This window comes from Gopherus evgoodei, chromosome 11 (assembly GCF_007399415.2).
Source record: "Gopherus evgoodei ecotype Sinaloan lineage chromosome 11, rGopEvg1_v1.p, whole genome shotgun sequence".
Lineage (NCBI taxonomy): Eukaryota > Metazoa > Chordata > Testudines > Testudinidae > Gopherus > Gopherus evgoodei.
This window is the reverse complement of record NC_044332.1, coordinates 46,854,512-46,868,259: the sequence shown is the minus strand read 5'-3', so window position 1 is coordinate 46,868,259 and position 13,748 is coordinate 46,854,512. Positions and strand designations below refer to the sequence as shown.

Below are 13,748 nucleotides of genomic sequence, written 5' to 3'. Positions count from 1 at the left end.
TGTGTACAAAAATGTGCATATTTGTACAGAGAATTTACTATAGCTGTGTCCACAGACTGAGTATTTCCACCATAGCTAACTATAGCCATGTGCATACCCAAATACCTGATTTCTGTACACAGCTGTGGTAATTCTAGTAAAATTGCACAGGTCTCAGGCACCTGCCCCTTTGAATATCAGGGTCCAATGAGAATAATGGAACCCTGAAAAAATCAGTATAATTGTAGTACTTTCTTACGGACAGCAAATAGCACATAAACAACAGGCTGTGCTCTGTAGAATACTTACATTGCATCATCCATTACTTTGAAAATGTATATCGCCTCCCATTGTCCATTTGTAATTGGTATTGCATTTTCCTATAAAACAAGATATTGCAAGGTTATTTCAGGAACTTACAATATAGGAATTACTGAGGATAATTCTTTGTTTGACATACCACTGAGCCATTGATGTAATGAATATGTTTATAACCAGCCTTATCACTAAAAATTTTGTAGTAGGAAGTGGTATCTGAAGTAAAATATGGTGTTGAAACGAAGAACTGAAACAAAGGAACAGAAACAAAAACAACCAGGCTTTTTGAGCAGTTTATAATATGCACAGTTTACAATATGTACATTAAAGCAACCAGAGAGTGCTTTAACTGTCCTTTCTTTTTATCACAGTGTACATTTTGTCAAATTTCTTAACTGGTAACTGGTCACAATGCCTGCCAACATGTACACACGATTTCTGCTTCATGCAGGGGGGATTATTTTGTGTGTGTGTGTGTGTGTGTGTGTGTGTGTGTGTGTGTGTGTGTGTGTGTGTTGAGTTTGATCAATTTTTTAATTTAGTCATTTTTTAATTATAGTCAGAGTTGGTGATTTTTAAAAATAAAAGTTTTTGAATAAAATTAGTGTTTGTGAAAGGTGCTCGGACTAATAGTACTGGTGACTAAAGTTTTCTGTTTATACACGAGCATGGGGCAGAGGCTGTCCAAGCTTTTCCACTCTGCCCACCAATATGTTTCAGTACTGTTGGGGTATAAAGACAGTTCAATCTCTAATCCTGCTCAAACCTTGGTCTCTGCTGAGACAGTTAACAAGGGAGCCAGTTACTCCAACTGTGATTTTTATTTTTTAAATAAGAGAAAATGGCTCACAGAAAATGGTCTGAAGCCACCAACCCATTTCACATATGCCACCAGACACTCATTAGATCCTATGACTTTCCAACACTGTTGACTTGAGCTGTATTTGAACCTGTGACCCCAGAGCTAAATTGTTCTGTATTCCATTATTAATCATCCTAAACCATGAAACCCCCCATAGAGAATAAAGCAAAATTATTTTGTGCAGTTTCTATTAGTTCTTATAGCAACCCAACATCATTAATCCAAAAGTGAAGGTAAGGAAAAGGGGATTAAACAAAGTGTCTTATCCCTGTAGGTGCATAGTATTTATCTCAAATAATAGGACTGTGTGTACTGCAAATTGAAGTTTTCAGTTAAGACCAGTGTAAGAAGACCCAGACACTGCTTGACTGAATCTTGGTAATTGACCTTGCCATGCTTGAGGAGTAATAGACATATATATAGGACATAGAAACTATGTATGTATGTATGTATGTATGTATAGATAGATAGATAGATAGATATCCAAATGCTGTGAAAACTATTGGACATAGATACTTATATTGATGTATTTGCAGTTGAAAGCAAGTATCAGTTACCCACAGGTTTCTGGTCTCTGGCTTCAAAAGCTTCTCTCTTGGTGAAGAAGAGCAGCACTTTTCACTAAAATTGTGCTCTGAAAACACTGTTTACATTTCAGAAATATATTTATTATAGATATGTCCAGATGAACAGGAGCTGCCCAGTGATGCCAAAGGAACTTTCTTTATCTACATCCTCTGCCAGCAGAATGCCTCTTGCAGCCACTCCTGGCACTGTGGACTTAGTTCCTTCTCACTTATGTGGATGTGATTTCCATAACTTCAGAATAGCCCAAAGTCATTAAGACTGAGATTTGCAAAGTCAATGGGAGATGGGCACCTACCTCCCTCAGGCACATTGAAAATCCCAGCCTTAAAATGCATCAGGTGTAGTGTTCTACATATATGTATTCCATGACACAGTATGATGCCAGCTTATTCATATTTCCAACATTATTGTGAAGATAAGTAAATTATTGTAGCTTTTCATTAAATCATAGTAAAAGACAACAAAAACCCTACTCCACCAGCCCATCCTGTCTGACTCGCTTCTACATGCTGCCGATTCTGAAAAACAAAATGAAGGGCAAAACCTTTAGGTTGTGTAGGAAAGAGAAGAGCACAATTTATTCACAGAGAGAAAAGTTCTTCAAATAAATATGGAACTGCAAACTGACACTGTAGAAGGATTTTAAGGCTAAATTCAAATCACTCCTAAAATAACACATTCCAGGAAACCTAGAAGGATATCTGACAAAATTTTTGTATCATAACAATCAATAAAAGCTAGAATTAATGGTTATTTTATCTCAGTTAATTTTTCATTAAAAATCAATCCTTTCAGGACTATTAATATTAAAAATGTGGGTAATTTGGCATAGTTCCACTGACTTCAATGGAGTGATGCTGATTTACATCAGCTGAGGAATGGAGCCTGTATTTTATGTTCATTTTCAAATTTACACTTGAACTTTTCTAATAGACTTTATATACTGTAGCACATAAGCTACATCAGATCGCACTGTTGTAGGAGCCTTTTATACCCAAGCACAATGGGGCACTGATGAGCAATGGGGAATTCTTTCTCCTTTTCTCCTCTGGCAGAGGCTAAACGCATAGGATCATATTCTGGATTCATTTATTTACACATTTGTAAATGCAGAGATATTCCATTTAATTTAGTGGAGTAACTCTAACTTCACAGCAATATAACAGATCAGAATCTGATCTGCTTCCTCCATGGCATTAGAACTCTCAGCAGTCTGGAGAGAAAACTCTTCACTACTCTGCAGAGAGATTCTGGGGACTCTAATTTGTATGAATAGTCCAACTAAAGTCAATTAAAGTATATTCCTCTTTTAACATAATTCATATTTATAGAATCAATGGTTGCATTTTTCAGAAGTGACTAGTGATTTTGGGCATCTCAATATTTGGGTGCCCAACTTGAGATACCATAATGTGACTGGATTTTGACATAACAGGTGCTCAACCTCTCTAAGGTGTTTCAATTGGGTACACAAGAATTAGAATTAAGGATTAATGTGTAGAATTTAGACACTGAAAATCACTAGTCACTTTTGAAAATGTGGGCATCTGGAAGTCCTCATATCACTAAGGATTTTCAGGATTTAGGCCTTTATAATATTTTTCGTGTTGACCTTTAAAAAATGGCTTGTACAGATTTAGAATGTATTCAGATCAGTTATTTTACTAGCTCTAATGATCCTTTTACATTTTTAGGCTTTGATTTGTGTTTGACTTAGAAAGTTTCTAATTCATTTCCAATAGTTTCTAATGAATTTTTCACAGCAGACTGTAATGTCCTGATTGTTAGATGGAACTAAATTATTTACTGGTTAATGCTAAACAATTCTGCATGCAATAGATTTGTAAGTTTTTTTAATTTTAGATGAGAGGTTTTTTTTTAAACTGTTCATTTAATGGAACAGTTCTTCACAGTCTGGAGCCCTGTGAAATGCACACACCCAAATTAGCTCTCAGAAGAAAAGATTTTGCATTTCTTATCCTTAATGTAGTGTCTCAATTAACATTCAGAATTGTGACTTTTCCTCCTCTTGTCAATCCTACAAGGTGCTATGCACCCTTAACTCCCACTGACTTTGGTGGAGATTGAAGGCATTCAGCACCTCAGAGGAGCACTCAACACCTTGCAAGATGGAATCCTTATGCAGCACTCTGTTGAATAGTTAACTCAGGTGCTTGGCTTTGTTTCTTATTAATAGGAAAAATGCAAACAGAAAGGGTAACATTTTTCAAGTTAATAAGTCTACAAGTAAAATAACATTCAATTTAACTTTGTGCAATTCTGCCTACTGGCATCTTACAGTCAGCTCACAGCTTAGGGCCTGATCAGCAAGTGCTTAAGCATATGAGCAATTTTCATGGGACTACTCATGTGAGCAAAGTTATTTAAGTGCCTGTGCTTAAAAAGGCATATTTACATCTATGCATTCTGAAGAAAAACTTTAAATCAATGCCAAATAGAAAATGTTCAAAACAATTTTGTTTATGAAATAAGCAACCGTTTGTAAGGGACAAACCTCCAAAGATTTAAGGATGTAAGTAAAGCTCTACCTCTGCATTCCTGATTTATTTGCCTCTTTTTTTAATTAACGCCTTGAGCCCACAAATACGTGATCATGTGTGTGACTTTTCTCACACAAGTAATCCCATGGACTCCTATGGGACCACTCTTATGTGTAAAGTTTCTCAAATACTTAAGTATTATTTGCAAGCCTCCAGCTCACAACAACATGTTTTCATAGGCCTCAATCCTGCAAACACACACACAACTTTTACACACACAAGTAGTTCCATTGAAATCAAATTGGCTTCTATGGGACTATTCACATAAATAAAAGATAAACACATGCATGAGTGTTTGCTGGATCAGGGCTTTAGAAATTACTAATAAAATATATTATTTTCAAATGCATAAAGCACAGCATATTAATTGTACTTTATGCCCTTGGTTTAATCTGAAAACAAAGAAGAGATGGAACTGTTTTTGCCCGTGGAAATGCACAGAGATGCACTTCTTCAGGACAAATAGAGCTAATGCAGCACTCCCATCTGGTCACACGCCTTCAATTGGCCATTTGTGCAAACTTTAATATGATAAAAGCACTGTGTAACTGTATAAACAAAGTATTACGAAAGCATCAACATAATTAAACAAGGATTGTGAACACAATCCTGCAAGATGCTGATCACTTTGGCCCCAATCCAGCAAAGCACTTAAGCACATGCTTAACTTTAACATGGAATTAGTCCTATTGAAGTCATTTACATGCTTAAAGTTAAGCACATGTGCTTATGTGCTTTCCTGGATCAAGGCCAGAATGATCAGCATCTTGCTGGTAGACCCCTTAATCCCTTGATGTTTCTAAATACTTTCAATTTTCTATATAAACTTTAATCCTCAAAACACATGTCTCTTACTGATGGGACACAGATTCAATTTTAAGGAGAATCTGATTAAATCTGTTCTTTAATGAAAATGGCCTTTTTTGGAAATGTAAAATTGCTTATAGCAGTGGCTCTCAACCTTTCCAGACTACTGTATCCCTTTCAAGAGTCTCGTTAGTCTTGCGTACCAAGTTTCACCTCACTTAAAATCTTATAAAATGAGACATAAAAATACAAAAGTGTCGCAGCACACTATTACTGAAAAATTGCTATCTCTTTTTTACCATAGAATTATAAAATAAATCAATTGGAATATTAATATTGTACTTACATTTTAGTGTATAGTATATAGAGCAGTATAAACAAGTCATTGTCTATGAAATTTTAGTTTATGCTGACTTTGTTAGTTCCTTTTATGTAGGCTGTTGTAAAACTAGGCAAATATCTCGATGAGCTGATGTACCCCCTGGAAGACCTCTGCATACCCCCAGGGGTACATGTACCCCTGGCTGAGAACCACTGACTTATAGGACCCTGATCTGCAAATTGCATAGGAATAACTTTACATTACTCTGTCTGAATTGTCCCAATGCAACTGTTCATGTGTGAAAAGTTACTTGCATGCATAAGCTTTGCAGGATTGAAACTTAACATCCTTTTAAAGTCTCAGCAATATCTGCTGTACATATAATTTGTAAAATTCATTTGAGTAAATTGAAATGTCATGTCCTTTATATTTGAATTATATAAAATAACAAAACTAATTGTATAAAACAGACAAAAAAAACTTCTTCCTGTATACAATTGGTTGCTTGATTCTATAAACCCTAAGCTTCAGCCAGAAGTGAATATTTATGGATGGTTTAACATAATCTCTAGAAACAAGATTTATGCCCATTATGAGAGACTTTTGACTGCAGGAGCATGAATGTGACTTGCATACTGAAATTAATGCACTTCAGTGTAACCATTTTTGGCAGCATCTGTATGAAATTTATCAGAGAAATGTTGACCACAGCTCTCTCATCTCTGTACGTCTTCCTCTCAATCTTAATGTACATAGTTTTGAACTATTCCAACTGAAGTAATTTAGTGACTCAAATACAGCCTTAACATAAACTTCCAAAGCACATAAATTGGATGCATTTTTTACACAATTAGGCTCTTCCATGTGAGGAGATCTCCTGGCTCAGAAATAAAGAGAAGAATTAAACCCAATAGTTTTGAAGTTAGTGGATATCTGTTTTGTGTTTTATTTAAACTCTTTGAAAACACAGTACTGACAATTTGGTTTTTCGCTTTGTAGCTAGATTTTATTTATTTATTTATTTACTTTGCAAAGGTGTCACAGTATCATGAAATAATTCACCATTAGTTCTAGATTATTACTTACAGTAACTCCTTGCTTAACATTGTAGTTATGTTCCTGAAACATGCTACTTTAAATGAAATGATGTTAAGTGAATCCACTTTCCCCATAAGAATTAATGTAAATATAGGTGGTTAGGTTCCAGGGAATTTTTTTTCACAAATAAATAAATAAATAAATAAATATGTATGTATAAGTTTTAAACAAACTATTTAATACTGTACACAGCAATGATGATTGTGAAGCTTGGTTGAGGTGGTGGAGTCAGAGGGTGGAAGAGGGAGGGATATTTCCCAGAAAATGACTTACTGCTAAATGATGAACTAGCACACGGCTGAGCCCTCAAGGGGTAACACATTGTTGTTAATGTAACCTCACACTCTACAAGGCAGCACAAATGGAAGGAGGGAGACACCACGGCAGACAGACACAGACACACACCATGTGTGTTTGTGTGTGTGCGTGTGTGAGAGAGACTCGCATTGCCCCTTTAAGTACACCAACCTCACTCTTACGCTGCCTTTTTAATTAGATCAGCAAGTTGAGACAGCAGCTGCTGCCAGCAAGCTCCCTCCCTCTTGAGCCCTGTTGTGTCTCCCCACTGTGCATTGGAAATGGGGTAAAGGAACAGGTGAGGCAGGACACCCTGACGTTAGAACCCCTTTTTCTCTCCCCTCTCACCCCGCCCCTCCCAGCGAGCAGGAGGCTCCTGGGAGCAGCTCCAAGGCAAAGGGCAGGAGCAGCACATGGCTGTGGAGGGAGGGACAGCTGAACTGCCTGGCAATTGATAGCCTTCTGGGTGGCTGCCACACACCTGATGGGGGGCTGCCTGATGGGGGGCTGCCAGTGGATCCTGGTTCCAAGCCCCCACCAGCTAGCTCCAACGGGCTGCTCCTTCTGCAAGCAGTGGACTAAGCAGGCGGCTGCCAAACAATGTTATAAGGCAACAAAGAGTCCTGTGGCACATTAAAGACTAACAGATGTATTGGAGCATAAGCTTTTGTGGGTGAATACCCACTTCATCGGACGCATGTTATAAGGGAGCACTGTGCAACTTTAAACGAGCATGTTCTCTAATTGATCAGCAATGAAACAACATTAACTGGGACGACGTTAAGTGAGGAGTTACTGTATTTAGTTTAACAGTGAGGGTGATTAACTAATGCAGTGGTTTTCAACTTTTTTCATTTGTGAAACCTTAAAAATTTTTGAATGGAGGTGTGGTCCCCTTTGGAAATCTTAGACGTAATTTGTGGACCCCCAGGGATCCGCAGACCACAGGTTAAAAACCACTGAACTAATGGAACAAACAACCAAGGAAAGTGGAAGATTCTTCATTTCTTGATGTTTTCAGATCATGACGAATACCTTTCCAGAAGATATGCTTTAATAAATCACATATGATAGGGCTCAATACAGGGGTAACTGGGGGAAGCTCTATGGCCTGCATTATACAGGAGGTCAGGCTAGATCTGTGGTTCTCAACCAGGGGTACAGATACCCCTGGATATGCAGACATCTTCCAGGGGTACATCAGCTCATCTAGATATCTGCCTTACAACAGGCTACATAAAAAGCACTAGTAAAGTCAGTACAAACTAAAATTTCATATGGACAGCGACTTGTTTATACTGCTCTATATAAACCATACACTGAAATGTAAGTACAATATTGATATTCCAGTCAATTTATTTTATAATTATACGGTAAAAAATGAGAAAGTAAGCAATTTTTTCAGTAATAGTGTGCTGACACACTTTTGTATCTTTATGTCTGATTTTGTAAGCAAGTAGTTTTTTAAGTGAGGTGAAGCTTGGGGGTATGCAAGACAAATGAGACTTCTGAAAGGGGTACAATAGTCTGGAAAGGTTGAGAGCCACTGGGCTAGATGATCTAATGGATCCTTATGGCCTCAGAAATCTGTGAATCTATATTCAAAGTTTTGTAACTTCAACTGTAAATTTGTTTTCACAACAATGTTAAGCATATATTTCAATGTGCAGTACCTCTGGACAGTACCAGGAATTGGAGTTTTCTTGGAAGTCACATACAGCTAAGACAGAAAAATTCTGGATTCGCTTTAGCCATTGCACGGCGATTCGATTATCTGTTACCCAAGTAAGCCAAGTGAAATAGTGATCACTAAAAACAAAGAATGAAAGCTGGTTATTACAGTATACAAATGGGCTATTGCTATTGCATCCATTATGGCCCCAATTTTGCTCTATTGAAGACAATGGAAAATCTCCCATTGATTTCAATGGTGCTGGATTCGGCCCTATGTGAACAAGGATTGTGAACTGCATAATGTATGAACCAGTAAAGGCAGTATCTAAAACTTCGGATTAGCTCCAGATCCATAAATATGAAGCTGCAGCATACAGAACAGAACCTCCAGAAAAGAAAATAAGAGGTCCCATCATTTAACACTAAACAGAAAGAAAAAGGAAAGAAGATGAATTTGAGAACACACTACCTTGATGCTATCACTGCAGGAACAGGTACTTCCTTAGGAACTAAACCTTCATGGTTAGTAGTGTCTACAATAAACACTCTAACGGTAGGATTTTTAGCCCCAGCCTTCAAAGGAAATGCATTACCAGGTTATTCAAATCAAGCTCCGGAGGATTAGTTACCATTTAAAAAAATTAACATCTTTTCTTGCAAGAAAACAATCAGTTTTTTAAAGAATTTAAAATATTTGAAATATCGATATTACTGAACATAATGGGGCAGATTTTGATCTTACTTAAACTAGTGTAAATCTGGAGTAACTCACTATAACAGTTTGTTATTCCACTTAGCATTAGTTTATGTATCAAGAAGAAAACAAATTATCTAATTCAACGTCCATCCAGATAGCTTGGGGGTAGAACACATGAGATTAGGTGGAAGTTTTTCTCTCCTGTGTACAATGTAGAACATATAGTGCCTCAGTTTTGGGCAGAAGACTCCAGTTAGGGTCATAGGAGATCTCCAAGACAGAACAAACAACTTGGCCTTATATTTGGAACTACAGATATAAGGCCTGAACCAAAGCCCATTTAAGTCAGTGAGGACCTGACTGACCTGACGTCAATGGGCTTTGGATCAGGCCCCTAAAGGATTTAAATACATTTGAGATCTCACATCCTCTTATTTCTCAGTGCAATGTAGGCTTTTTTTCAATATAGTATGTTATGATAAAGACATTGTTAAGCAACACAATAGATACATCAGGTAGGAAAGCAAAGTAAGGCCCAGATCCTCCTAACTTTTATGCACGTGCTTAACTGTACTTCCATGAGTAGTTCCATTTATTTCATTGGGACTACTCCCATGTGTGTAAAGTTATACACGTGTTTATGTGTGTAAAGTTATACACGTGTTGGGGCTCAAGTTTACTTTCTTAAATTAATTCTAAGACAGACCAGGATTAAACACTGCTCCACAGCAGTACAAACAATTTTCATGCACATTTTGGGTGTCTCTATTTAAAGTCACCACAACTCATTTACAAACCAAGGGGAATTAAATGGCACCCATTTAAAATAAGCAACATACCTTTGGATATGGAATAGTTATTTTTCTAGGATATTGATCCTCACCATAATATGAATATTCAATAATTGGTATGTCAGTATCATTAAATTCTACATATGCTATAAACTTTCCATTTGGAGACCACCACAGAGCATATTTCACAGCAAGCATTTCCTCTAAAAAAAATGTGTATGTTAGTTACAGCTCATCATTTATGACCTAACAAAGCAACATGATCTAACAAAGAAATAGCACCTAAAATTATATCTTGACATCAGTGTACTCATCACTCCTCAACAAGAGAACAGTGCTATATAAGAAAGATCCTGACTCTGCAAAGCACTTAAGAACATTAATAACTTCTGCACGCTGTAGTCTATGTTAAGCAGAAATTTGGTTTTGGTTTAAGTTAGTCTAAGTATAGAGGAGTAGGGAAAATTGAGATGACTAGTGTGAGAAAAGTTAGAGGTAAATTGGAGATAGTAAAATGGGAAAATTGAAGTTAGTGAGGACATGACCAAAGGCTATCTTGTGGCTATGTTTCAGTTATGACTGGCTTTAGCATGGACTTTACTGAGTGTTTTTAAAAATTGTGAATGTTTTATTAAAATGCTGTCTATTATTGATAGCAGGGGAAAGACATTGGTGCAGATGTTAATTTAAATCATGTGTAATGTAAAGAACCAATCAGGAGTTGGCAGAAATGTGAAGGTGGCAATGGGTAGGTTTAATGTTAATTAGTATTATAAGAGTAGTTTTGTTACTACCAGGGAGAGCTCCAATGAACATCAGATGGGTACCGTTAGATTCCAGGATTATAAGGCTGGACTTCACTCTGCTTTCAGTGGACTGATGATCACTCATTAATACATTGTTGAGTGTAAGTATAATTGCAGTATTGTGCAAGTTATAAATGCACGCCTGTTTGAGTAACTATAATTATTGTTTTGAATAACATTTAATTTTATCATTCAAACTGTTGCTTTGTGGTCATCTACTAAACACATTTTTTTGTAACCAACCTAGAGGCTCGAAGCTGAAAACTAAATTATGTTTTATTGTACCCTTATCTTTAACAACTTAATATTCATTGGGAACATTTCAACATAAAAGTTACAAAAGGTTACAATGCAAATAGATCCATTTAAGTCAGCTGTTCATATGCTTAAAGTTATATATCTGGTTAAGTGTCTTGATGCATTGAAGCCTAAGAGCCAAATCCTGCTCGCATTGAAGTCAAAACTCCCACTGGGTTTCATTGCCATCAAATAAGTATAAAAAAGACATGAGTCTTATCTGCAAAGTTCAGATCCCTCCCAAATATAAGCAAGTTTCAATCCAGAATTTTATTTATACATTATAAAAATGTGCCCAAGCCACAATGTTTAAACTCCCAATAGTGAGGGTATTCAGATCCAGTGCTATGGTTCAGATCTGTATCTACATAAAGAAGGGTTAACATCATCCAGTGCATAATAATTTTCATTATAGCTGGAATGCTTCATGGACTGCTTTTAGAAGTGGACTTTGAAGAAAATGAAGGATTGGACCTAGTGAACAGTAATTGTGAGGCTGTCCCAACCACTGGAACAGCATAAATGCAGTCACTATGTCTGAAGGAGGCAAAAAATTATGGCTGTGATCAGGAGAGAAGGAAGGGGTAGTGAACATGGGAATCAGGGGGAAACTGATGGGAAAATATCCTCCCTTTATTCAAAGCACTGCTCTGAGGAAAAATAAATTATGGGGAGTACATGAAAAGCCCATGTTTCCTATCAGAAAAATACCATAACAAATTGGTTCATTGTTGATTTTTATAAGCCAATTCATTCTGTTCCTAAACACCAAAAAAAGATTTTCATTCTGCACCACTGGTTTATCTGGTCAGGTGCTGGGATTAGCCAGAAGAAGGCAGAAACTAATAATGAACCTGGACTTTTAAGCAATGCTATGCATGAGGTTGAGCGGGGAGGAAGATAGGATATTCCTTCTTGATCTGGACAGGTAAATGATTTATGCCCTGAAGGAATAAGTCTGGGAACTAGTATCATTATCACCACTTGTACAACTACAGATATTAAATGTCATAACATTTTCCCCACTCCTTTATAAAATAAAGCTACAGAATGCATTTCCATGACCTACTGGAGCAGTGAAATCCATAGATTGATTATATGATGTGTAAAAATACATGTCCTTTCACCAAGTCTAAATGTTCTACTCTTCAATTTTAGTGCCCCTTTGCTCTATTGCAACAGAATAAAAAGGAGGCCATTATTAGTTATCATTTCCCAATATGTAGGATTTATTACAAACTGCTGGGACCCATAAAACAAGGCACCTACCCAGACCTCTAAAACTCCCTCCTATATAAAAAAAAAATTAATGGAGATATCCTATCTCCTAGAATGAACCTTGAAAGGTCATCAAGTCCAGCAGGACCAAGTACTGATTTTGCCCCAGATCCCTAAGTGGCCCCCTCAAGTACTGAACTCACAGCCCTAGGTTTAACAGGCCAATGCTCAAACCACTGAGCTATCCCTATATATTGATAGGATTTTGCAATATCAGTATGCTTTTCTGTTCAACCTTACTTTTGCACTTTTCTAGTTACAAATGGTGAAACCCATCTTTTGCCTATACTTGTTTGCATATAAGGAACAACACAGGGCAGGGTGTGCTGATATGGTGAGACATCAGAACATCATTGGCATATTGTGAAACAAGAAGCTGGAAGATAATCTCAGAAGTACTACAAGTCCACCGATCTTTGGGTCCATGTAATTGCGCCAGGCTCAAGATAGGTACTGTTTTACAAAAGATTAGCTCAGGCAAATATACTTATTAATAGGCCAGCCCAATTGCTTTGTGGTAGCAAATCAAACTACTTCCTGCTGGATTGAGTCTGAATCTTGATCATGGTTTTAAGTCACCATGAGACTTGAAGTGGAGGTGTTGTTTTTCAATGGAAAACTTTTGCACATACTCTGCTGTACTAGCCTCCTGATCGGTTCAAAGAGGAACCAGTGCTCCAAAGGGCACTGAGTTCTTGTCGTCCACAGGAGGATGGCTCTAAGGAAGGGAAGATGAGTCTATCTAGTAGGGATACTTTTTTTGTGTTAGGAGGAAAAGGAATTGTGAAAAATGAGGAATAAAAGGGTTGGCATGGAGCCACAAAAATAAGGCCCATGCTTCATTGCACTGATAAGGAGTGGATAGTTGCACCCAACTAAACACTGCTACCCTAAAAGGGCACTACAGGATGAAATCAGACTACAGTGAATGAAAGGAATATTTACAAAGGGCTAAATTCAGCCCATGGTCTAGAGTGGCTTTTGCTGGCACAGCTCCTGCTAGAGGGCACCTAAGGAAGAAAGTCCACTGTGGATCCCCAGTGAAAATTACAGATGTCCTAACCTGGCAGAAACTCATAGCCAAAATGTAGCAAACGCTGAGCTCTAAATGCAGCACCAACTTGCACAACACCAGAGATTTTAGGGGAGGAAAGTGAGAAGTAACTTACCTAACTGAAGCTATAGGCAAAATTTAACTGCAGAGAATGTAGTTTCCTGAGTTGAAATTTTGCCAGGACACTGTGGCTAACATCTCTACTCTTATGAAATGTGACATGGTATTTTGGATGATCACAGGCTCTTGATTTCACATCGCATTTGAAACTGGGACCCTCACTGGCTCATGGACAGTGCTTAGTTACCAAGGTGATAGG

At 37.3% G+C, this 13,748-nt stretch overlaps 1 protein-coding gene across 3 annotated transcripts in view; it reads right to left on the bottom strand.

The window, feature by feature from the left end:
* Nucleotides 1–13,748, bottom strand: part of FAP (fibroblast activation protein alpha) — a 54,570-nt gene that overhangs the window by 22,863 nt on the left and 17,959 nt on the right. For 2 of the 3 annotated variants that reach the window (XM_030580451.1, XM_030580452.1), the window contains exons 9-14: nucleotides 10,043–10,197; nucleotides 8,976–9,079; nucleotides 8,506–8,641; nucleotides 2,221–2,265; nucleotides 440–544; nucleotides 289–359 (exon numbers count right to left, since the gene is read on the bottom strand). In XM_030580451.1, the coding sequence (XP_030436311.1) occupies nucleotides 289–359; nucleotides 440–544; nucleotides 2,221–2,265; nucleotides 8,506–8,641; nucleotides 8,976–9,079; nucleotides 10,043–10,197 (616 nt within the window). The remainder of the gene's footprint in view (nucleotides 1–288; nucleotides 360–439; nucleotides 545–2,220; nucleotides 2,266–8,505; nucleotides 8,642–8,975; nucleotides 9,080–10,042; nucleotides 10,198–13,748) is intronic. The other variant, XM_030580453.1, reaches the window with a different exon arrangement.